General features: G+C 47.3%; 1 protein-coding gene across 3 annotated transcripts in view; it reads left to right on the forward strand.

Moving 5' to 3' along the window:
- The window catches only part of kifc3 (kinesin family member C3), a 43,288-nt gene extending 18,218 nt beyond the window's left edge, over positions 1-25,070 (forward strand). The window contains exons 9-22 of one of the 3 annotated variants that reach the window (XM_075468707.1): positions 1,222-1,389; positions 6,082-6,229; positions 8,477-8,607; positions 11,390-11,501; positions 12,490-12,671; positions 14,450-14,554; positions 14,650-14,780; positions 16,102-16,225; positions 16,341-16,470; positions 17,364-17,593; positions 17,673-17,822; positions 18,011-18,140; positions 19,208-19,254; positions 24,222-25,070. In XM_075468707.1, the coding sequence (XP_075324822.1) occupies positions 1,222-1,389; positions 6,082-6,229; positions 8,477-8,607; positions 11,390-11,501; positions 12,490-12,671; positions 14,450-14,554; positions 14,650-14,780; positions 16,102-16,225; positions 16,341-16,470; positions 17,364-17,593; positions 17,673-17,822; positions 18,011-18,140; positions 19,208-19,254; positions 24,222-24,230 (1,797 nt within the window). In that variant the 3' untranslated portion in view covers positions 24,231-25,070. The remainder of the gene's footprint in view (positions 1-1,221; positions 1,390-6,081; positions 6,230-8,476; positions 8,608-11,389; positions 11,502-12,489; positions 12,672-14,449; positions 14,555-14,649; positions 14,781-16,101; positions 16,226-16,340; positions 16,471-17,363; positions 17,594-17,672; positions 17,823-18,010; positions 18,141-19,207; positions 19,255-24,221) is intronic. The other 2 variants (XM_075468715.1, XM_075468723.1) reach the window with 2 other exon arrangements.
- Positions 25,071-25,889: the final 819 nt, after the last annotated feature.

Below are 25,889 nucleotides of genomic sequence, written 5' to 3' on the forward strand. Positions count from 1 at the left end.
GTGTTTTTTTTCAGCTGTTTCAGCTGTTTGTTTCAGCTGTTTGTTTCAGGTGTTTCAGGTGTTTGTTTCAGCTTTTTTCAGGTGTTTGTTTGAGGTGTTTCAGCTGTTTGTTTCAGCTGTTTGTTTCAGCTGTTTCAGGTGTTTGTTTCAGCTGTTTCAGGTGTTTGTTTCAGCTGTTGGTTTCAGGTGTTTCAGGTGTTTGTTTCAGCTGTTTCAGGTGTTTCAAGTGTGTTTTTCAGGTGTTTGTTTCAGCTGTTTCAGGTGTTTGTTTCAGCTGTTTCAGGTGTTTGTTTAAGCTGTTTCAGGTGTTTGTTTCAGCTGTTTCAGGTGTGTTTAATTTTCAGCTGTTAGTTTCAGGTGTTTGTTTCAGGTGTTGGTTTCAGGTGTTTCAGGTGTTTGTTTCAGCTGTTTCAGGTGTTTCAGGTGTGTTTTTCAGGTGTTTGTTTCAGGTGTTTGTTTCAGCTGTTTCAGGTGTTTGTTTCAGCTGTTTCAGGTGTTTGTTTCAGCTGTTTCAGGTGTTTGTTTCAGCTGTTTCAGGTGTTTGTTTCAGCTGTTTCAGGTGTGTTTAATTTTCAGCTGTTAGTTTCAGGTGTTTGTTTCAGGTGTTGGTTTCAGGTGTTTCAGGTGTTTGTTTCAGCTGTTTCAGTTGTTTCAGGTGTTTGTTTCAGGTGTTTGTTTCAGGTGTTGGTTTCAGGTGTTTCAGGTGTTTGTTTCAGGTGTTTGTTTCAGGTGTTGGTTTCAGGTGTTTCAGGTGTTTGTTTCAGCTGTTTCAGGTGTTTGTTTCAGCTGTTTCAGCTGTTTCAGGTGTGTTTTTCAGGTGTTTGTTTCAGGTGTTTGTTTCAGCTGTTTCAGGTGTTTGTTTCAGCTGTTTCAGGTGTTTGTTTCAGCTGTTTCAGGTGTTTGTTTAAGCTGTTTCAGGTGTTTGTTTCAGGTGTTTCAGTTGTTTCAGGTGTGTTTTTCAGCTGTTAGTTTCAGGTGTTTGTTTCAGGTGTTTGTTTAAGCTGTTTCAGGTGTGTTTTTCAGGTGTTTGTTTCAGGTGTTTGTTTCAGTGGTTTCAGCTGTTTCAGGTGTTTGTTTAAGCTGTTTCAGGTGTTTGTCTAAGCTGTTTCAGCTGTTTGTTTCAGGTGTTTCAGGTGTTTCAGGTGTTTGTTTCAGGTGTTTCAGTTTTTCAGCTGTTTCAGCTGTTTGTTTCAGCTGTTTCAGGTGTGTTTTGCTCCTCAGTACGTGACGCAGACGGTCGAGTCGCCCGACCTGCAGAAGGCTCTGGCTGAGGTGCAGATGAAGAACTGCGCCCTGCAGGAGCAGCTGTCGGTGCAGAGGCAGCTGCTGCGGGAGCTGGAGACGCAGCTGCACGAGTCCCAGAGGACCTGCGCTCAGCTCCGGACGCAGGTACGCTCACCTGTTCACAAAGACGTTCGCCTGTTCACAGGGACGTTCGCCTGTTCACAGGGACGCTCACCTGTTCACAGGGACGTTCGCCTGTTCACAGGTACGTTCACCTGTTCACAGGTACGTTCACCTGTTCACAAAGACGTTCACAGGGACGCTCACCTATTCACAGGGACGCTCACCTGTTCACAGGGACGCTCACCTGTTCACAGGGACGTTCACCTGTTCACAGGGACGCTCACCTGTTCACAGGGACGTTCACCTGTTCACAGGGACGCTCACCTGTTCACAGGGACGTTCACCTGTTCACAGGGACGCTCACCTGTTCACAGGGACGTTCACCTGTTCACAGGGACGTTCATCTGTTCACAGGGACGCTCACCTGTTCACAGGTAAGTTCACCTGTTCACAGGTAAGTTCACCTGTTCACAGGGACGTTCACCTATTCACAGGTATGCTCACCTGTTCACGGGGACGCTCACCTGTTCACGGGGACGCTCACATGTTCACGGGGACGCTCACCTGTTCACGGGGACGCTCACCTGTTCACAGGGACGCTCACCTGTTCACAGGTAACTTCACCTGTTCACAGGGACGCTCACCTGTTCACAGGGACGCTCACCTGTTCACAGGTAAGTTCACCTGTTCACAGGGACGTTCACCTGTTCACAGGTAACTTCACCTGTTCACAGGGACGCTCACCTGTTCACAGGTAACTTCACCTGTTCACAGGGACGCTCACCTGTTCACAGGGACGCTCACCTGTTCACAGGTAAGTTCACCTGTTCACAGGTACGCTCACCTGTTCACAGGGACGCTCACCTGTTCACAGGGACGCTCACCTGTTCACAGGGACGCTCACCTGTTCACAGGTACGCTCACCTGTTCACAGGGACGTTCACCTGTTCACAGGGACGCTCACCTGTTCACAGGGACGCTCACCTGTTCACAGGGACGCTCACCTGTTCACAGGTAAGTTCACCTGTTCACAGGGACGTTCACCTGTTCACAGGTACGCTCACCTGTTCACAGGGACGCTCACCTGTTCACAGGTACGCTCACCTGTTCACAGGGACGCTCACCTGTTCACAGGTACGCTCACCTGTTCACAGGGACGCTCACCTGTTCACAGGGACGCTCACCTGTTCACAGGTACGCTCACCTGTTCACAGGGACGTTCACCTGTTCACAGGGACGCTCACCTGTTCACAGGGACGCTCACCTGTTCACAGGGACGCTCACCTGTTCACAGGGACGTTCACCTGTTCACAGGGACGTTCACCTGTTCACAGGTACGCTCACCTGTTCACAGGGACGCTCACCTGTTCACAGGTACGCTCACCTGTTCACAGGGACGCTCACCTGTTCACAGGTACGCTCACCTGTTCACAGGGACGCTCACCTGTTCACAGGGACCCTTCGGTTCTTATCCCAGCTCAGAACCAAACACAGTTTTATTCCAGCTGTGGAGAAGCAGCTTCAGACTTTCAGCTAAAGCCAGAACTGTCCCGGTCGTAGCTCAGTGTTGTCAGCAGACCTCGGGTCAGTTTTCTGGTTGAGCGTTCACCTTCTGCTCTCTGCATGCGTTCACCTGCAGCTGCTCGCCCATCAAAGCCGGCTGTGTGGCCTCCTCTCCAAGGCTGTCGGCAGGGGCAACGGCCAGATGGTCCGCAGGTTGTCCAAGGTTGGCTGCCCCCCCCCCCCCCCCCGTTCTCCTTGTGACATCACTGATATTCAGAGGTTACTGCGATTGTTTCCCCCACCGTCTGAGGGCCAGGGCTCAAAGCTCCCAGATAAACCATCGGCCACTGGAAAAAAAAAAAAAAAGAGTTTTTTTATTTTATTTTCTATTTTTTAATTGATTGAAATAAGTGTTGGTTGTAAAGGATTAAATTTAAAGAAGATAAAATTAATACTTTTCTCTAAAATGATGTAATGTGATGAACAGAGGAGGCAAAAAATACAGCCTGTAAAAAAAATGTTTTGAGTTTAGATTAGTTCCACGAGCAAAAATAGTTTAAAAAAAGGGAAAGTTTAAGAGTTTGACTCATTTATTTACTTATTAACTTATTTATGGATCCCAAAAGATTAACTGATTAATCTGTTTTCTGTTGTTGTTAAAATAAAAAGCAGAAAAATAGAATATGTATAAGCAACTTTAACTCAATCAATATTAAATTAAAATAAACATCTGTAGACGCTGAGGGCTGAAAAACAGCTGTTTGACTAACTATCTGCAGTAATCAGCTGGTCTGAACTGGTTTTACTGGGAAGCTTTGAAAACCCGTCAGACTTTGAGAGATCTCCCAGTCTGTGATGAATCCCAGTAATCCTCCCAGAACTCCCAGTTGTATCCCTTAAATGTTGCATTAAGGCTGTGTTCACACAACATTCGAAGCTGATTTTACAGCTGGTGTCTGATTCATGGTTTTTCAAACGTGATTGTTCTACTAGATCTTTTGCTTAGTTTAGCATGGAGAAAAAAACGGAAGCCTAGCTTAGCACGGAGACAGAAACCAGAGGGAAACCGGTAGCCTAGCTTAGCACGGAGACAGAACCCAGAGGGAAACCGGTAGCTTAGCTTAGCACAGAGACGGAACCCAGAGGGAAACCTTTAGCCTAGCTTAGCACAGAGACAGAACCCAGAGGGAAACCGTTAGCCTAGCTTAGCACAGAGACAGAACCCAAAGGGAAACCGGTAGCTTAGCTTAGCACAGAGACAGAACCCAGAGGGAAACCATTAGCCTAGCTTAGCACAGAGACAGAACCCAAAGGGAAACCGGTAGCTTAGCTTAGCACAGAGACAGAACCCAGAGGGAAACCGGTAGCCTAGCTTAGCACGGAGACGGAACCCAGAGGGAAACCTTTAGCCTAGCTTAGCACGGAGATGGAACCTAAAGGGAAACCTTTAGCCTAGCTTAGCACGGAGATGGAACCTAAAGGGAAACCGTTAGCCTAGCTTAGCACAGAGACAGAACCCAGAGGGAAACCGTTAGCCTAGCTTAGCACAGAGACAGAACCCAAAGGGAAACCGTTAGCCTAGCTTAGCACGAGACAGAACCCAGAGGGAAACCGGTCGCCTAGCTCGGTGACATGAACCAGAGGAGACGAGAACATTTAGTTTTGCTCCATTTTTTTGAAAATGGTGGTTTTGTTGAAACCACTTCAGAGATCAGAATATTTTTGAGATGATTCTTTTTGTTTGCATCTTTTGGCCATTTATGAGTCGTGTGAATGGAGCCTTCCTGTGTTTCCTGAACGTTTTTACAAGCTGTGTTCAGACTTGTGTGTTTCTGTGTTCTGCAGTGACAGTAGTCTGTGTATCGGTTAGCTGTTGTTAATTATGTAGATGTACTAACTGCTGCTACCAGTTCCCCTGGCTAACATATTAGCTGGTAATTTAGGTCAATATGTAGAGCGGTTACCGGTTTGTCACTAACTGCACTAGCTAACTGTCTCTCCATTTTGAACCACACATTTCTTCACTTGTTCTTTCACATAAAGTTTATCCAAAGTTTTCGTCTCACACACTCTGACTGAGATATTCAGCAGAAACGACACAACGGCTCTGGCATGAATTATAAATCTGAATTCTGTTTTTAGTTGTTGATCGGTGGATAATTCTTCTTGGTTTGTTGTCCTGAATGTTCCTGCATGCGTGCTGTTGGGAACACTAAAGTCTGATTCATGGCAGAGTTGTTGTGTTGCGCTGCTTTCGGTGGTTTATTCTTCAGAAATTTGAGAATCTTCCCCTTTTGACGGAGTTAAACGTGATCTGTTTCAGTCTCGGGGACAGAACTAATGATCAGAACTCATTGATCACACCAAGACCAACACTGTAGCTCACTGCAGAGTAAATGGAACCATTTGCACTGAAGCAGGAAACGCCTGCAATCAGCTGATAAAACCACTAAATGTGCATTAACTGGGCTGAGAAATGGGTCCCATATGGCAGCGTCTCATACTGATGCTGTTTGCCCCCTGGTGGGTTGCCATGGTTACCCATTTCCAGCCAACGCTGTTCAGTAGGGGTGAGCGAAAAAATCGATTCATGTACATATCGCGATTTATTTATTTATTTTGGGGGATGATTTTAAAAATCGATTTTTCTCCCCTGAATCATTATATTACGTCATATCCGTGTCCAGAAAAACTTCATCAATTCATTACATTAAGTTATGTTAAAACTAGCCCACATTTGTGCTGTGTGGACATTTCAATTCATGTTGTAACTGTAAACTTTAAAAAATGCCTCTTTTTGTCTCAGTCTGTGTCAGTCAGTCCAGCAGCTGACGTTTATTTCAACTGATGTGCATCGTTTATGGCATTCATTCTAGGAGTGTATGATTCAACTTGTTTGGTTTTTTTTTTAAGGAGGAAGAAAATTACTGATTATATCGAATCGCAATTGTCAAGAATTGTGATACAATCGAATCGTGACCAAAGCATATCGTCCCACCCCTACTGTTCAGTCAGTCGTGGCGTCATCAGTGGTAGGGAATGAACCGGACCCCCACCTGGATCCTTTAACTCGTAGAAAGCTTCAGATGAACCTGTTTACATTGTTAACCGGACACTCAAACGTGCTCCTGGTGTGGGAACGCCTCCGTCAGGCACCGGTGCCGGCTCCACCTGACGGAGGCAGGGCGCTCAGACTCGTGTTACCTGCTAACTCGTCCCTCTGCTCCTCAGATCCTCGTCTACGAAGGGGAGATGGAGCGGAGTCAGGGTCAGCTGGAGGCGGAGATGCAGAACCTGGAGGAGGAGAAGAACCGCGTGATCGAGGAGGCGTTCATCCGAGCCGAGAGCGAGATGAAAGCCGTGCACGAGAACCTGGCAGGTGGGACAGTTTCCTGTGTGTTCCTGCGTGTTCCTGCAGAGCATAGGTGTCAAACCCAAGGCATTTTATATTATTGTTACTAATGGCCCGGCATTATGAAGCGCTGGTAACACGATAAACTACAGATCCCATAATGCCAACTTGTTGCCAAAAAAAGTTGCCAAGCATCCAGCTCTGCTAAAATGGCATAAGAGCAAAGAAAACTGAATGTTTTGATTCGTTATTTATTATTGCTGAAAAGCACAAATTTTATTTACATTTCCAGGTTTTGTTTTGTTTTGCAACATGTTCATATTTCTAACTTGTATAATTTTTACAGGATATTTTAAGTTATTTAAAGTTTAAGTTTATTTATTCCAGAATAACATTCCTGTCTGTTTTTATTCATATTTATGTTCAAAAAACATTTAGTTTTAGTGTGTTCAATAAATGTTTATTCTGTTCGGCCCGCGACCTTAAGTGTGTTTTGAATTTTGGCCCCCTGTGCAATTGAGTTTGACACCCCTGCTCCAGAGTGTGTGCTGTTCACTGAGCTGCAGGTGTGTGCAGAGTGTGTGCTGTTCGCTGAGCTGCAGGTGTGTGCAGAGTGTGTGCTGTTCACTGAGCTGCAGGTGTGTTCAGAGTGTGTGCTGTTCACTGAGCTGCAGGTGTGTGCAGAGTGTGTGCTGTTCGCTGAGCTGCAGGTGTGTGCAGAGTGTGTGCTGTTCGCTGAGCTGCAGGTGTGTGCAGAGTGTGTGCTGTTCGCTGAGCTGCAGGTGTGTGCAGAGTGTGTGCTGTTCACTGAGCTGCAGGTGTGTTCAGAGTGTGTGCTGTTCGCTGAGCTGCAGGTGTGTGCTGTTCACTGAGCTGCAGGTGTGTTCAGAGTGTGTGCTGTTCACTGAGCTGCAGGTGTGTTCAGAGTGTGTGCTGTTCACTGAGCTGCAGGTGTGTGCTGTTCACTCAGCTGCAGGTGTGTGCTGTTCACTGAGCTGCAGGTGTGTGCTGTTCACTGAGCTGCAGGTGTGTGCTGTTCACTGAGCTGCAGGTGTGTGCTGTTCACTGAGCTGCAGGTGTGTTCAGAGTGTGTGCTGTTCACTCAGCTGCAGGTGTGTTCAGAGTGTGTGCTGTTCACTGAGCTGCAGGTGTGTTCAGAGTGTGTGCTGTTCACTGAGCTGCAGAGTGTGTGCAGAGTGTGTGCTGTTCACTGAGCTGCAGAGTGTGTGCAGAGTGTGTGCTGTTCACTGAGCTGCAGGTGTGTGCAGAGTGTGTGCTGTTCACTGAGCTGCAGGTGTGTGCAGAGTGCGTGCTGTTCACTGAGCTGCAGGTGTGTTCAGAGTGTGTGCTGTTCACTGAGCTGCAGGTGTGTTCAGAGTGTGTGCTGTTCACTGAGCTGCAGGTGTGTTCAGAGTGTGTGCTGTTCACTGAGCTGCAGGTGTGTGCTGTTCACTGAGCTGCAGGTGTGTTCAGAGTGTGTGCTGTTCACTGAGCTGCAGGTGTGTTCAGAGTGTGTGCTGTTCACTGAGCTGCAGGTGTGTTCAGAGTGTGTGCTGTTCACTGAGCTGCAGGTGTGTGCTGTTCACTGAGCTGCAGGTGTGTGCAGAGTGCGTGCTGTTCACTGAGCTGCAGGTGTGTTCAGAGTGTGTGCTGTTCACTGAGCTGCAGGTGTGTTCAGAGTGTGTGCTGTTCACTGAGCTGCAGGTGTGTTCAGAGTGTGTGCTGTTCACTGAGCTGCAGGTGTGTGCTGTTCACTGAGCTGCAGGTGTGTTCAGAGTGTGTGCTGTTCACTGAGCTGCAGGTGTGTGCTGTTCACTGAGCTGCAGGTGTGTGCAGAGTGTGTGCTGTTCGCTGAGCTGCAGGTGTGTTCAGAGTGTGTGCTGTTCACTGAGCTGCAGGTGTGTTCAGAGTGTGTGCTGTTCGCTGAGCTGCAGGTGTGTTCAGAGTGTGTGCTGTTCACTGAGCTGCAGGTGTGTTCAGAGTGTGTGCTGTTCACTGAGCTGCAGGTGTGTGCAGAGTGTGTGCTGTTCATTGAGCTGCAGGTGTGTGCAGAGTGTGTGCTGTTCATTGAGCTGCAGGTGTGTGCAGAGTGTGTGCTGTTCATTGAGCTGCAGGTGTGTTCAGAGTGTGTGCTGTTCGCTGAGCTGCAGGTGTGTTCAGAGTGCGTGCTGTTCACTGAGCTGCAGGTGTGTTCAGAGTGTGTGCTGTTCGCTGAGCTGCAGGTGTGTTCAGAGTGTGTGCTGTTCACTGAGCTGCAGGTGTCGCTGCCCACAGGTGTGCGTATGAACCTGCTGAGCCTGCAGCCGGCTCTCAGGACGCTGACCTCGGACTACAACTGTCTGAAGAGGCAGGTGCAGGACTTCCCCTTCATGCTGGAGAAAGCCATCACCGAGGCCAAGCAGGAGGTGAGTCGCACGCCTGCAGCAGGAGCACAGCCGGGTAGTTTCAAGGTCAGGTTTATTTATAGAAAGAAGAAGAATAGAATAGAAAAATACTTTATTCATCCCCCAATGGGGGAAATTCAAATTGGTCAAGTAGCTCAACATTTTTTTATATATTTACAATGATTGTATTAACAACAACAATAATAATACATAGTAAAAAATCCTACTACTAACTAATAATAATAATAAATGCCTAAATAAACAAATAAATAAAAAAATTAATTTGAGAATAAATAACAATAAAATCCAACAGATACATTTAACAAAGATAAAAACGTTTTACACACACAGACCCAGGTCTGAGCCTGGGAGAAAAGGTGGGTTTTTAGAGATGTTTTAAAGATTTCCAGAGTTTCTGATGAACGGATATGCAGCGGTAACCATGGTAACCCATTCCACAACCTTAGGGGCAAAATAATAATTAAATGATTAAAAAAGATACAACAAACCGCTGTAATTAGTCAGAAAATTACTGTGCAATGAATATGAAATAATAAAAATAAATAAGTAAATAAACACATATATAAATATAAATAATAATAATACATTTTTAAAAAGTATTCAAAATGTAGGTTACAGCTTGCACTCCCAACAACAAATTGAATAATTTACATTATCTCATTCTCCCTCAACAGTTCCAGAAACATCCTTCAAATATCATAAAATTCAGAAGAACAATATAGGTAGTTTCAAGGTGACGTTTATTTATAGAGCACCTTATAACGACCAAAGGGCTTTACATGAATAAATAACAATATAATCCAACAGATACATTTAACAAAGATAAAAACAATTTACACACACAGACCCAGGTCTGAGAGCCTGGGAGAAAAGGTGGGTTTTAAGAGATGTTTTAAAGATTTCCAGAGTTTCTGATGAACGAATATGCAGCGGTAACCATGGTAACCCATTCCACAGCTTGGGGGCAACCGCTGCATTTAGGCACATCCAGGTAAAGTTTGTTTGCCGACCTCAGAGCTCTGATTGGTCTGTGAACAGGTATGAGTTCAGCTGAATACTCAGTTAAAAACTAAAAACTAACATCAGGATCTTATTTTAAAAGATTACTCGCCAAAAAATGCTTTGCAACCTTAAAAAAAGCCTTCATCAAGCCATAAGAATGTAAATAAGACGATAAGATCAATAACTCCAAGAAACAAGCACCAGGATGAGTTCAGCTCCTGTTTCCTCAAACCTTCAGATTCGGATCAGAACCACCCGACCGGGCTCCTGCTGAGTCTTACAGGTGTGGAAAAGTGGAAAAACATTTGTTTCTACTTCTATGTTCTTAAAGGTCCAGATAGTGTATCAGCCTCTGCTTCTGCTCCAGTTCCCCTGAAGCAGAATGAAGCTCTGTTCGGTGGTTCTGTTCATGGTTAAACATGCTGAGAATATTCAGCAATGAAATAACTTATTAATACTCATTTATTTACTTATTTTACCTCATCAGACGACACTTTTTGTCCATCTTTAAAATGTAAGAAAACACTTTTTTTTAAATAAGCATCTTCTTCTCCATCTCAACTTGATCAAACTTCTTATTTATTTTTTAAACATATATTTATTGTTTTTTCATATTAATATATGTAAACATGTTATCCAACAATTTAAACATCCAAAACATATGGCAGTAAAGAAAATAATAATTAAATGATTAAAAAAGATACATTAAACCGCAGCAATTAGTCAGCAAATTACTGTGCAATGAATATGAAATAATAAAAATAAACAAGTAAATAAACACATATATAAATAAAAAAAAAGTATTCAAAATGTAGGTTACAGCTTGCACTCCCAACAACAAATTAAATCATTTTCATTATCTCATTCTCCCTCAACAGTTCCAGAAACATCCTTCAAATATCATAAAATTCAGAAGCCCTCTTTCTAACAATATATGTCAGTTTCCCAAGAGCCAAACTCCATGTTCAGTTATTTAACCAGCGGGGTAAAAGAGGGGCAACAACATTCTTCCAGCATAATGCAGCGTTTGGCCTTCAGTAAACAAAGGTCGACCAAACTTGATCTAACTTGAGGTTTTAATTAACAGTAAAGTGAAAGTTTACTTTTAGAATAGATTTTAAAATTGTATTGTTTGTTTTTCAAGCTCTTGATGGCTTAGTCCCTCAATATTTGACCGAGCTCCCTCATATCCACGCCCCCGCCAGATCACTGAGATCCTCCAATCAGCTCCTACTGGTCCCCCCTAAAACAAAAGTCAAAACCAAAGGCGACCGAGCCTTTGTGGCAGCGGCCCCTCGGCTCTGGAATAACCTTCCCCGGCACATTCCATCTGCAGGATCTTTTGAGGCTTTTAAATCCTCCTTAAAAACACACTTTTTCTCCCTGGCTTTTAATCATTTCTAAGTAGACTCTTGGCTGATAACCTTGATTTGTTTTATGTCTTTATTTTATTTATTTTATTCTATTTTATTGCACTGTGTTTTAGTATCTATTGATTTTTAACTGCTTGGAACGGTAGCATTATCTGAGTCACTTTTACCTTTTAATGCAGCTTTTATCCTGTACAGCACTTTGGTCAACCTCGGTTGTTTTTTAAATGTGCTCTATAAATAAAGTTTGAGTTGAGTTTGTCGTCCATTCAGGCAGTCAGAGCTTAGCTCCGCCCACTTCACATGAACATTCATTCAGTCACTTCCTCAGCTGTTTGAGCAGATAATTAAGTGTGTGTGTGTGTGTGTGTGTGTGTGTGTGTGTGTGTGTGTGTGTGTGTGTGTGTCAGATCTGTCAGGTGATCGGGGAGGTGAGCAGCGCCAACCAGGAGCTGCTGCGTAAATACAAGCGAGAGATGAACCTGAGGAAGAAGTGCCACAACGAGCTCGTTCGACTCAAAGGTCTGACCCAAACTTTCCCTTCTGGACCGGTTCTAACATCCAGCTGCTTTTTAAAAGAACCGGAAATCACAAAACCTTTATTTTAAAGTGACTCAGTGCAATAGAAACCGGTTTATGTGTAAACTGGATCACATGACCTCACAGGACTGTAAGCAGAACTTTTCTAAAGATCTTTTTCAGTTCTGGCTGGAGAAGTGACGCCACCTGCTGCTGGTCTAACAAACGATTTAATTAAATTCAGTAAAACTTTATTAATCCCTGAAGGTAAATTATATCCCTGCAGAATTAATTATCATTAAAGATCAGCTGTTCCTGAAAACAGAATAAAATATAATCAGCTGACAAAGTGTAGCAGAGAGGAAGGTGTGGTAGAAACCTTCAGAGCTCGTCCATTTTATCCACCAGTGATCTCACATTTCCCCTGATGATCGAGGAAAGAAATGGTTTAAACTTCCTCCTTCTTTTCCTCCATTTTGTTCCTGCTCTGCATCCTAGACGTCTTCTCTTCAACTCATCTTGATTTGGGGTCTTATTCCAGGCATTACTTGGGCTTTGGAAAGCTCACTTAGCTTCTCCTTTCACAGAAAAAAGCTTTGTAGAAAGTCTCAAGATGGCAGCAGGCTGCCTGTAGGCCGGCGCCATTAATCCCTAAAGATGTTGTAACATTGGTGGATGGAATCTGGTTAATAATAATAATAATAATAATAATAATAATAATAATAAATTTTATTTATAATGCACTTTACATTTACAACAAAATCTCAAAGTGCTACAATAGTGCTAACCCTAACCCAGGTTCAACTTGGTTTCATCTGCATAGAAACACAGTTAAAGCCTGTTTTACCTTTATTTAGTCCGCTGGTCATTGCTCTGACGGCGCAGAGTTCTGCGGTGGCTCAGCGGGTCCACAGCAGGGCTCCACCTCGCCGTTCTCTGCGCTCTAATCGAACTCTAACAAACTCCCCGTGTCTCTGTGTTTGGTTTCCAGGAAACATCCGTGTTTTCTGCCGCGTCCGGCCCGTCAGTCCGGAGGAGCAGGACTCCGCCGACGCCAAAACCCTGCTGAGCTTCGACTCGGACGACGACGCCATCCTCTACCTCTCCAGCAAGGGCAAGGTCATGACCTTTGAGCTGGACAAAGTCTTCCCGCCGCAGGCCACACAGGAGGAGGTGAGAGGTTCTGGTTCTGGTTCTGTTTTATTGGTGGAACAATCCTGAACTCAGAAACGATGGTTAGTTGACGTAACCCTGAACATAAACTGGGCTCGGTTTGGTTCTGATCCGTCTGGTCCATGTAGGGAAGACCCAGTGTTGTGGCCATTTATGTTTTGTAAGTCATGGGTTCTATCGGTTTGGTTTTCTTTGGGCAGTTGGAATATACTTTGGTTGATTTGGAGTCAAGATCTGGGTTTAATTTTTGTATTTGAGATTGTTTAAATTATTTTGGTGACTTTTAGACCCGCCCATTAATCAGACAGATTAAGAACACACCGGGGGCTCTTTTTTGTTGGTCAAATGTCCGGTGTGAGGACGGGAGGTGGTGGTTGATTTTTTTATTTATTTTTTTTTTTTTGACCACTTTTAGATCTTGTTAAATCAAAATAAGTTAACTCTCGTTTTCATCCAAATTGTAAGAATTTTTTTGTCATTGTTTTGTTCATATTTTTTTTGTTGTTAAAAAATAAACTACATATATTTTTTAACAATCAACTGAAGTGCGTGCAAGAACACAACCACCTGCTGCCACCCACGGCCTTTGTTGGAAAATATCATTTGAAAACTTAAAAAGGCCGCGACACCCAGAGAACACATTTATGGTGTATTATAATGAACCGGACTGTATCTCTGCTGCTTTATAAAGAAAAGGGAATTTAATTGTACATAAAGAGTGAAGAATAACCCGAGTGGGTCCAAACTACAGGGCTGTGTTCCAAACTCCTACTACTCCTACTAACTTTCTGAGTTAGTATGCGAGTTTGAGTAAGCGAGAAGTTCCCGGATTCATACTAGATCATCTGAAATGTTGGGTATGCATCATGAGGTTACCACTCATACTCAAACTACCCAAGATGCAACGTAACGTGACGTCGCCGATTGTCATTTCCTGTCAAAACGGCAGTTTCAAGCTAGCTACAACGAGGGTAGGTTCACTTCCTGTTTTCAAAACAAAAGCACCAATTGTATGGTAATGGCTTTCCCTGTGATAAAAGGCAACGGGTATTTTATTTTGTGGAAATAACCGGAAGTGCGTTGCTCACTGCGGCTAGCTTTAGTAGCACCGAATTCGTGGGAACAAAATTGTAAACAGCCGGTATTTTGTCAGGTTTTCAACACGTTGGGGATCTAAACGACTACTTTCTCACCTGAAAATGTTTCAAATGTTGCTAAAGATTTCAGTAAAGTTTGAGCTGTTTAGAGACGGCGGATTAAGTTGGGGTCAGTTTTTAATCTTTAAAGGGACAGTTCGCCCCTTTTGACATGAAGCTGTGTAACATCCCATATCAGCAGCATCATTTCTGAACATCTTCTTACCCCCTGCTGCGTCCTGTGAGCAGAGTTCCAGCCTCGTTTTGGTGTTGATGAAGGTAGTCCGGCTAGTTGGCTGGGGTTTAAAAAATAAAGCGTTTTGCTTCTCAGAACAATATGCGTTCAACAGAGTTATACATTTGCATCACAAAATCGTTCTCCAGGAAAAAGTCTGACCTCACAATCTCTCTCTCTCTTCGTATCACTTGGATGGATGAATTAATGTATGATGGTTGGATGGATGGACGGTTGGTTGGATGGATGGATGGATGGATATATGATCACTCTGATCACTTTGTTGATCATGTGACTTTAATGAGATCACTTTTTGGAATTATTTCCTGGAAATGAGTCCAGGAAATAGCCAGTTTGGTGCTCAGATATTTCTCACCGGCCTGTCCTCTCTGTGATTGGTCCATCAGGTGTTCCAGGAGGTCCAGTCTCTGGTCACTTCCTGTATCGACGGCTTTAACGTCTGCATCTTTGCTTACGGACAGACCGGCTCCGGGAAAACCTACACCATGGAGGTAGGGCGAGCGCTTCTCCCGAAAAGCTCTCTAAAAGGTTTGAACAGAAGGAAGCCGGGTCTCAGATGTAAGCTCCGCCCCTCTGTGTTTTTTAGGGCGTGGCCGACAACCCCGGCATCAACCAGCGAGCGCTCCGCCTGCTTTTCTCCGAGGTGACGGAGAAAGCTCCAGACTGGGACTACCGGATCACCGTCAGCATGGTGGAGATCTACAACGAGACGCTGCGGTGAGCGAGCGGATCCCGGGTCAGATTCTGGATCCGAGTCAGATTCTGGACCCCGGGTCAGATTCTGGATCCCGGGTCAGATTCTGGATCCGAGTCAGATTCTGGATCCCGGGTCAGATTCTGGATCCGAGTCAGATTCTGGATCCCGGGTCAGATTCTGGATCCGAGTTAGATTCTGGATCCGAGGCCCATCGCACCCAGAGCCAGGAACAAATCAGAAGCACTTAGTCTGCCCCCTGCTTCCTGTCTCTCTTCAACTATCCTGTCCATTAAAGGAATAAAAAAGCCCCCAAAAATTATTTGAACATCAAACTGAAGGTTTTACCCACCTGAACACCAGCTGAGTTAAACATCAAGCTGGTTTTATTTCACTCATAGGCCAGTTTTCAGCTACATATACAGAGTTATTACATTTGTTTGGGGCTACAGCTCGGGTTTTATCTCCGTTATCTCTGGTGTGACGCCCAGTGGTTTTCTAAAGTCCCAGGTGACACCTTTAAGGTAGCAAAGAGCCTCGGGGTTCATCCATAAACACGCCGCCCACCGTCTGACTGAGGCTGATAAATGTAGAATAAAAGGGGCCCGACGACGCTGCCCTGAGGAGCTCCACATTAACATGGCTCCGTTAGAAAGAACCAAACGTGTCACATGATGAATCCATGAATGTTTACTCTACGGGACAAATTGTAAATTTTAAACAGTTTTTAAAATAAAGTTTTCTGAAGTTTAGTAAACGTTGCAGCCTCATGGCGGCGGCACTGCCGCCGCCGCAGCAGCAGCGTGGTCGGTCGGTCCTGGTGGAAATCTTTCCAAACACCCGAAGCGTTCTGATGCGAGGTGCCCGTTGTGTTTGAGCTTAGCTGGAGGCGGAGCTTCTGGCTTATGCAACATCCTGCAGCGTCGGAGCAGTTATGTAAAGGTTGGCAGCTGTGATCCGTCCAGCTGTTGTGTAACAGAACATCTGGGTGTAGACTCAGAGCTCTGTGATCTGATCCAGAGTTGTGAGGACTTGGGGCGGATCAGATTTATCGGTCGGCTCAGCACACAAACGGCTCCTGAAGCTGAGAGGAAACGTGCTAACGCCACCTGACCTCTGACCTCTGACCTCGCTGCCTTCCATGTTAACAGTCGTGACCTCTGACCTCGCCGCTCGCTGCCTTCCATGTTAACAGTCGTGACCTCTGACCTCGCCGCTCGCTGCCTTCCATGTTAACAGTCGTGACCTCTGACCTCGCTGCTCGCTGCCTTCCATGTTAACAGTCGTGACCTTTGCGCCCTGAGTCTGAGTCTGCAGGCGCTGACGCTCTCTGTCGTCCTGTAGGGATCTGCTCAGGGAGAATCCCACCGACAAGCTGGACATCAAGATGAACCCCGACGGCAGCGGGCAGCTGTACGTCCCCGGGCTGACCGAGAACGCCGTGCAGAGCCCCGAGGACATCAACAGGGTGAGTGTTCGTTTCCATCGGCAGAAACGCTTGGTGAAAAGGATCCATTTGTTTGAGTCTTTCAGAGTGAAAATGTTCTGGTTTCTTAAGGGTTCTGTGTGTCTACCTGTTCCAGGTGTTTGAGCTGGGTCACATGAACCGGGCGACGGCGTGCACCAACCTGAACGAGCACAGCTCGCGCTCTCATGCTCTGCTCATCATCACCGTGTCTGGCTTCAACAGCGCCACCGGAGGCCGCACACAAGGTTAGTTCTGCTGACATCAGACGGTACCGGGACCCAGAACCTGGACCCAGAACCTGGCCCCGTTCTGTGTTTTCTCTTAAATGTTCGGTGGATTCTTTGGAGGAGCGAGAGACTCCGGCGACTCCGGGGACTCTAGTGGTTCCGGTGACTCTAGCGGTTCCGGTGACTCTAGCGGTTCTGGTGACTCTAGTGGTTCCGGTGACTCTAGTGGTTCCGGTGACTCTAGTGGTTCCGGTGACTCTAGCGGTTCTGGTGACTCTAGGGGTTCCGGTGACTCTAGCGGTTCCGGTGACTCTAGCGGTTCCGGTGACTCTAGCGGTTCTGGTGACTCTAGCGGTTCCGGTGACTCTAGTGGTTCCGGTGACTCTAGCGGTTCCGGTGACTCTAGCGGTTCTGGTGACTCTAGCGGTTCCGGTGACTCTAGCGACTCCGGTGACTCTAGCGACTCCGGTGACTCTAGCGACTCCGGTGACTCTAGCGGCTCCGGTGACTCTAGCGACTCCGGTGACTCTAGCGGCTCCGGGGACTCTAGCGACTCCGGGGACTCTAGCGACTCCGGTGACTCTAGCGACTCCGGGGACTCTAGCGACTCCGGGGACTCTAGCGACTCCGGTGACTCTAGCGACTCCGGGGACTCTAGCGGCTCCGGTGACTCTAGCGACTCCGGGGACTCTAGCGACTCCGGTGACTCCGGTGACTCTAGCGACTCCGGTGACTCTAGCGATTCCGGTGACCCTGGCGGCTCCGGGGACTCCGGTGACTCCAGCGACTCTAGCGACTCCGGTGACTCTAGCGGCTCCGGGGACTCCGGTGACTCTAGCGGCTCCGGGGACTCCGGTGACTCCCGTCTCTGGGATCTTTCTTCAGCTCAGTCTGTCTGTGTTCCGGCTCAGGGCGGCTGAACCTGGTGGACCTGGCGGGCTCTGAGCGGATCGGGAAGTCGGGGGCAGAGGGCAGCCGGCTGAGGGAAGCTCAGTGCATCAACAAGTCGCTGTCGGCGCTCGGCGACGTCATCAACGCGCTGCGCAGCAAACACTCCCACGTGCCCTTCAGGAACTCCCGCCTCACCTACCTGCTGCAGGACTCTCTGAGCGGGGACAACAAGACCCTGATGATGGTCCAGGTGAGCCCAGCGAGTCCAGAACCTCAGGTGCGTCCCTCACAGGCTGCTGCCGTGCTCACCGGCTGTTTCTGGTGTTTAGGTGTCGCCGTTGCCCGGCAACATGAGCGAATCGGTGTGCTCGCTGAAGTTTGCTCAGCGGGTTCGCAGCGTGGAGCTGAGCTCGTCTTCATCGTCCAGGAGGCCGGAGAACTCGTCCACCTCGTCCTCGCCGACGCACGACAGCGTGGAGGTAACGCACGACAACACCCAGCCGAGGTTAAACCCGTAGAACCGGCACGCCTTCATCAGAACCATCACTGAGCGATGGTTCAACCTGTTACTCAGGTTTCCCTCCTCTGCAGCTGGACCACACAGCTGGTTCTGATAGATCTGTAACGGGTCTGTGATGCAAACAGCTGACCTCTGACCTCTCCTCAGCTGGACTCCCCCCCGGTGACACCGGTCCCTCTCCCCATCTCCCGGGCCAGCAGCGCCGGCTCCACCCTGTCCTCGGCCTCCAGGACCCCCAGCAGCTCCCGCAGGAGGTCCCAGTCCCAGCTGTCCACAGGTACACACCGTGCACGTGCACGTGCACAGTGCACACCGATCTCTGAGCTCCACATTAATGTCAGAATGTTCCTGATGGTCTCTGTTTCAGCTCCGCCTGGGATCATCCTGCAGTAGCTCCATCAGAGCAGAACCGTAGCTGTTAGTGACTCAGCAGTTTTAGCTGTTAGTGAAAGTGTTACTCAGCAGTTTTAGCTGTTAGTGAAAGCGTTACTCAGCAGTTTTAGCTGTTAGAGGGAAAGTGTTACTCAGCAGTTTTAGCTGTTAGTGAAAGTGTTACTCAGCAGTTTTAGCTGTTAGAGGGAAAGTGTTACTCAGCAGTTTTAGCTGTTAGAGGGAAAGTGTTACTCAGCAGTTTTAGCTGTTAGTGAAAGTGTTACTCAGCAGTTTTAGCTGTTAGTGAAAGCGTTACTCAGCAGTTTTAGCTGTTAGAGGGAAAGTGTTACTCAGCAGTTTTAGCTGTTAGTGAAAGTGTTACTCAGCAGTTTTAGCTGTTAGAGGGAAAGTGTTACTCAGCAGTTTTAGCTGTTAGTGAAAGTGTTACTCAGCAGTTTTAGCTGTTAGTGAAAGTGTTACTCAGCAGTTTTAGCTGTTAGAGGGAAAGTGTTACTCAGCAGTTTTAGCTGTTAGTGAAAGTGTTACTCAGCAGTTTTAGCTGTTAGTGAAAGTGTTACTCAGCAGTTTTAGCTGTTAGTGAAAGTGTTACTCAGCAGTTTTAGCTGTTAGTGAAAGTGTTACTCAGCAGTTTTTATTTTCTGAATAAATCAAATGAGTTTGATGTAAGTTTGGGGGATTCTTTCCCAGATAATTTGTTTGATTGTCCGTCTGGTCTCTGATCAGCTGACTTTCAGCTCTGCGTTCATCCTGTAAACAAACTCAGCAGCAGCAGTGCACCCTGGGAAATGTAGTGACTGGGGTAAAGCAGCTGTGTGAGCGTGGAAACTTAATGCCGACTCCCGAACGCTGCAGGTCTGAGCTGTAAGGGTGAAGGAGGATTCCCGCTGTCAGTCTGTCCTCCTCCTGCTTCCTCTGTGTCCTCATTCTGTGGTCTGATTGGTTGGTTTGCAGACAGACAGGTAGACAGAGCCAGCCCTGTGGTGGGGGACGGTGGGCAGGTAGGTGGGGGTCTACATGTTGGTTAGTGGATAGCTTGGCATGGAAGCAGTCAGCATGGCATGGCGTGCCCCCCCCCCCCCCTCCCCCCTCCAGCTGTCTAACACCCCCCACCTCTAACCACAGAGCTTCCGTGTGTGCGCCTGCAGGAAGGCGTGCAGGGCCCGCCGAGCCCAATTGTCTTGTGATGGAACCTCTGAGTCACCAGGAAACCAGCAGCCGGCTCTTAAAGGGCCAGCTCCATATTTCTGATTGGCTGTGTTTTTAATCAGTATCTAGAGGTCTGAACCTCAAACATCTGGAGGTTTGAACCATCAAACATCTGGAGGTTTGAACCATCAAACATCTGGAGGTTTGAACCATCAAACATCTGGAGGTCTGAACTTCAAACATCTGGAGGTTTGAATTCAAACATCTGGAGATTTGAACCTCAAACATCTGGAGATTTGAACCTCAAACATCTGGAGGTTTGAATTCAAACATCTGGAGGTTTGAATTCAAACATCTGGAGGTTTGAACCTCAAACATCTGGAGGTTTGAACCTCAAACATCTGGAGGTTTGAACTTCAAACATCTGGAGGTTTGAACCTCAAACATCTGGAGGTTTGAACCTCAAACATCTGGAGGTTTGAACTTCAAACATCTGGAGGTTTGAACCTCAAACATCTGGAGATTTGAACCTCAAACATCTGGAGGTTTGAATTCAAACATCTGGAGGTTTGAATTCAAACATCTGGAGGTTTGAATTCAAACATCTGGAGGTTTGAATTCAAACATCTGGAGGTTTGAATTCAAACATCTGGAGGTTTGAACCTCAAACATCTGGAGGTTTGAACCTCAAACATCTGGAGATTTGAATTCAAACATCTGGAGATTTGAACCTCAAACATCTGGAGGTTTGAACCTCAAACATCTGGAGGTTTGAATTCAAACATCTGGAGATTTGAACCTCAAACATCTGGAGGTTTGAACCTCAAACATCTGGAGGTTTGAACCTCAAACATCTGGAGGTTTGAACCTCAAACATCTGGAGGTTTGAATTCAAACATCTGGAGGTTTGAACCTCAAACATCTGGAGGTTTGAACCTCAAACATCTGGAGGTTTGAACTCAAACATCTGGAGGTTTGAACTTCAAACATCTGGAGGTTTGAACCTCAAACATCTGGAGGTTTGAACCTCAAACATCTGGAGGTTTGAACTTCAAACATCTGGAGGTTTGAACTTCAAACATCTGGAGGTTTGAACTTCAAACATCTGGAGGTTTGAACCTCAAACATCTGGAGGTTTGAACTTCAAACATCTGGAGGTTTGAATTCAAATATCTGGAGGTCTGAACTTCAAACATCTGGAGGTTTGAACCTCAAACATCTGGAGGTTTGAACCTCAAACATCTGGAGGTTTGAACCTCAAACATCTGGAGGTTTGAACCTCAAACATCTGGAGGTTTGAACCTCAAACATCTGGAGGTTTGAATCATCAAACATCTGGAGGTTTGAATTCAAACATCTGGAGGTCTGAACTTCAAACATCTGGAGATTTGAACATCAAACATCTGGAGGTTTGAATTCAAACATCTGGAGGTTTGAATTCAAACATCTGGAGGTTTGAACCTCAAACATCTGGAGGTTTGAACCTCAAACATCTGGAGATTTGAATTCAAACGTCTGGAGGTTTGAACCTCAAACATCTGGAGATTTGAATTCAAACGTCTGGAGGTTTGAACCTCAAACATCTGGAGATTTGAACATCAAACATCTGGAGGTCTGAACTTCAAACATCTGGAGGTCTGAACTTCAACCATCTGGAGGTTTGAACCTCAAACATCTGGAGATTTGAATTCAAACGTCTGGAGGTTTGAACATCAAACATCTGGAGGTCTGAACTTCAAACATCTGGAGGTCTGAACTTCAAACATCTGGAGGTTTGAACCTCAAACATCTGGAGGTTTGAATTCAAACATCTGGAGGTTTGAACCTCAAACATCTGGAGATTTGAATTCAAACGTCTGGAGGTTTGAACCTCAAACATCTGGAGATTTGAACATCAAACATCTGGAGGTCTGAACTTCAAACATCTGGAGGTCTGAACTTCAAACATCTGGAGGTCTGTACCCTAAACATCTGGAGGTCTGAACCTCAAACATCTGGAGATTTGAACATCAAACATCTGGAGATTTGAACATCAAACATCTGGAGATTTGAACATCAAACATCTGGAGATTTGAATTCAAACATCTGGAGGTTAACCAAAACAAACCCAATTTAAAGGGCCCGTCCCCCCGCTGCAGCGCCTCCTGGTGGCTTCAGAGTGTTGGTGCTGTGAGTGAGTCGGTGTCTGAATGAATCCTCGTCCTCGCTGCCCCAGAGGATTGTGGGATTGCTTCCTCCATGTCTGCACCGATGAGTCTGAAAACACGTTCAAGCTTTTTAAAGAGAAATCACCGGAGTTCCTCCGTTAAGCCTGGGAGACTTTTCGGTGGGAGGAAGGAAACGCTGAGAGGAAGCTGGTGGACGGGCCAGGACCCGTTGGCTAACCGTCGGACTGGCCCCCGAAGGTTCTGAACACCCGGGGCCCCGAAGGTTCTGAACACCCGGGGCCCCGAAGGTTCTGAACACCCGGGGCCCCGAAGGTTCTGAACACCCGGGGCCCGAAGGTTCTGAACACCCGGGGCCCCGAAGGTTCTGAACACCCGGGGCCCAGGATCAGATGGAGCTCCGCCCTAAGGCATGCCGGTGTAGGTACCAGATCGGCTCGGGGTCCGTCGTCTGCTGATTACGTCACACAACATGGCTGCCCGCTTGAATGGGAGTACATTGTGATTGGCTGTAGTAGCCATAGTAACCGTAACTAGGCGCTGTACGTCTTTTTTTTCGCGGTGATCGGCAGCAGCTATGGAGAGCTGTTACGAAGAAATTAAATATTTCCTACAAAATAGTGTGTACCATACCTTGACCACCACTAGCCCCAAACCTTTAAAGAATACAAACTATATTTTAATCATTTTGGTTCACTCACAAGAGAAGCTTCATTTTCAGTTTGGTGTGCTGAGCAGCAATAACCTCTCTGACTATATGCGAGTGGACTCCTGCACATAAAACAGAACTTGGGGGTCCTGGAGGCCGAGGACAGGGTGGAGCCGGCGCTGCTGGCCCGGGAGATGGGCAGAGGGACCGGTGTCACCGGGGGGGAGTCCAGCTGAGGAGAGGTCAGAGGTCAGCTGTTTGCATCACAGACCCGTTACAGATCTATCAGAACCAGCCGTGTGGTCCAGCTGCAGAGGAGGGAAACCTGAGTAACTGCTCGTAAAAATAGTTCTGTTGGATATGTGTGTGTGTGTGTGTGTGTGTGTGTGTGTGTGTGTGTGTGTGTGTGTGTGTGTGTGTGTGTGTGTGTGTGTAAATAAGACACACTGAAAAATTAGCTTAAAGAGATGGCATCTGTCTGTTGTGAAAGTCGAACGCAACGTAGTTTGTCTGAGCCAATCACAACTGTCCGACGTACAGCCATGTTGTGTGACGTGTTCAGCAGACGACGGAACCCGATCTGGTACCTGCTTTGTCTTCTTCATTAAAATGAACCAGCAACACCTTCCAGCAGGGACGCGTCGCCCCCTGCTGGCCAGCAAAGAGGAAGCAGGTTTCAGAGCTTTCTGTCCAGGTTCCCCACTCCGGTTCTGGGTTCCACTGGTTGATGTCAGGTGGGCTGAGAGGTGGGCTCACACCTGGACAGGCGGGCTCCACTGCGACCCTTCTGGCTCTCCGTACAGTGAGCTGTGACCCCTCTGGCTCTGCGTACAGTGAGGTGTGACCCTTCTGGCTCTCCATACAGTGAGCTGTGACCCCTCTGGCTCTCCGTACAGTGAGCTGTGACCCTTCTGGCTCACCGTACGGTGAGCTGTGACCCTTCTGGCTCTCCGTACTGTGAGCTGTGACTCTTCTGGCTCTCCGTACAGTGAGCTGTGACCCTTCTGGCTCTCCGTACAGTGAGCTGTGACCCTTCTGGCTGTTCGTACAGTGAGCTGTGACCCTTCTGGCTTTCCGTACAGTGAGATGTGACCCTTCTGGCTCTCCGTACAGTGAGCCGTGACCCTTCTGGCTCTCCGTACAGTGAGCCGTGACCCTTCTGGCTTTCCGTACTGTGAGCCGTGACCCTTCTGGCTGTTCGTACAGTGAGCTGTGACCCTTCTGGCTCTTCGTACAATGAGCTGTGACCCTTCTGGCTCTCTGTACGGTGAGCTGTGACCCTTCTGGCTTTCCGTACAGTGAGCTGTGACCCTTCTGGCTCTTCGTACAATGAGCTGTGACCCTTCTGGCTCTCTGTACGGTGAGCTGTGACCCTTCTGGCTTTCCGTACAGTGAGCTGTGACCCTTCTGGCTCTTCGTACAATGAGCTGTGACCCTTCTGGCTCTCTGTACGGTGAGCCGTGACCCTTCTGGCTGTTCGTACGGTGAGCTGTGACCCTTCTGGCTTTCCGTACGGTGAGCTGTGACCCTTCTGGCTGTTCGTACAGTGAGCTGTGACCCTTCTGGCTCTTCGTACAATGAGCTGTGACCCTTCTGGCTCTCTGTACGGTGAGCCGTGACCCTTCTGGCTGTTCGTACGGTGAGCTGTGACCCTTCTGGCTTTCCGTACGGTGAGATGTGACCCTTCTGGCTCTCCGTACAGTGAGCCGTGACCCTACTGGCTCTCCGTACAGTGAGCCGTGACCCTTCTGGCTCTCCGTACAGTGAGCTCTGACCCTTACAGAGAGGTGTGACCCTTCTGGCTCTCCGTACAGTGAGCCGTGACCCTTGACCCTTCTGGCTCTCCGTACAGTGAGATGTGACCCTTCTGGCTCTCCTTAAAGAGCAGTTAGAGGTGGTGGTCCTGAACAGAGCAGCAACATGTTTTCATTGGTTATCAGCGGTGTGGACATGGTTGGTGTCATGTGACCCGGCGGCTAACTGACGGAGCGTTTTCTCTCTGCAGGACGACTGAAGCTGACGGCCTGAGGCCCCAGCCTGCACCCCGAGCCCCCCCCCCCCCACGGAGGCCGCCTGATGGGAGCTTTAGAGCAGATATTGGGACCCCAGCGGCCCTTACAGACTCTGAGGAGCCCCTGAATGACCCCCATGACCCCCCAGGATCAGTATATGCTCTCCAATCACAGTATTTGTTTCTTTGTAAAGTTGCACTTTAAACTTTTAGATTATTTCTAACCCACAGATCCAGATGTGGATATATATGCAGAATGTTGTATATTTATGTTTAACTTGCTTTAAAAATGGACTTTTATTTGAACTGAATGATTTGAGTTATTATTTTGTTTGGTTTCTGGAGTTTTTGGTGTCTTTTCCAGGCACATCAAAGACTTTCTGAGGATGATTTAAGCATAAGATCTCTTTTAGATTAATTTAATTTCTTTGACCCGCCCGGTGGATTAAGCGGGAATAGAAAACGGATGGATGGATGGATTATTTCTTCTAGTCTTTTTTTTTTTCTCGAGTAGTTCCTGGAGGCGGACTTGCCCTCCTTTATCCAATCAGGGTACTCCGCTGATCCCGAGCTGTCCAATAGGACGCGAGCTTCGTCTTCTTCTCTTGTGGGTGTTTGTGTTGTTTCATGCAGACCAACTTTGAACAAAAAGCAGCTCGGATCATTCCTCGCCCGTCGTCGGCACCTTTGAAGACACCCGGTGACCTTTGACCTCGGAGGAGTAGATGTGTTAGCCGTTAGCCGTAGCTTAGAATCGATGATGATCATCCTGCCTGCTTGCTGTAGATTTCTACAGTTTGTGTTTTTGTATTTCCTTTTTAATAAACTCAGAATGAACTCCTCCTTCGTGTCCGTGTTGGAATATTATATCATATTATATAATATAATAATAATAATGATCTTTGTTTTACCCTCAGATGACTGATTTCTCTTCTCTGGAACGGGTCATGTGTTCACTGCGTCTTATTTCTGACCAGTGAGCTGTGACCCTTCTGGCTGTTCGTACAGTGAGCTGTGACCCTTCTGGCTCTCCGTACAGTGAGCCGTGACCCTTCTGGCTCTCCGTACAGTGAGCCGTGACCCTTCTGGCTGTTCGTACAGTGAGCTGTGACCCTTCTGGCTCTCCGTACAGTGAGCCGTGACCCTTCTGGCTCTCCGTACAGTGAGCCGTGACCCTTCTGGCTGTTCGTACAGTGAGCTGTGACCCTTCTGGCTCTCCGTACAGTGAGCCGTGACCCTTCTGGCTCTCCGTACAGTGAGCCGTGACCCTTCTGGCTGTTCGTACAGTGAGCTGTGACCCTTCTGGCTCTCCGTACAGTGAGCTGTGACCCTTCTGGCTCTCCGTACAGTGAGCCGTGACCCTTCTGGCTGTTCGTACAGTGAGCTGTGACCCTTCTGGCTCTCCGTACAGTGAGCTGTGACCCTTCTGGCTGTTCGTACAGTGAGCTGTGACCCTTCTGGCTCTCCGTACAGTGAGCTGTGAGCCTTCTGGCTGTTCGTACAGTGAGCTGTGACCCTTCTGGCTGTTCGTACAGTGAGCTGTGACCCTTCTGGCTCTCTGTACAGTGAGCTGTGACCCTTCTGGCTTTCCGTACAATGAGCTCTGACCCTTCTAGCTTTCCGTACAGTGAGCTGTGACCCTTCTGGCTTTTCGTACAGTGA

This window comes from Odontesthes bonariensis, chromosome 1, assembly GCF_027942865.1.
Source record: "Odontesthes bonariensis isolate fOdoBon6 chromosome 1, fOdoBon6.hap1, whole genome shotgun sequence".
In the NCBI taxonomy this organism is placed as follows: Eukaryota; Metazoa; Chordata; class Actinopteri; order Atheriniformes; family Atherinopsidae; genus Odontesthes; species Odontesthes bonariensis.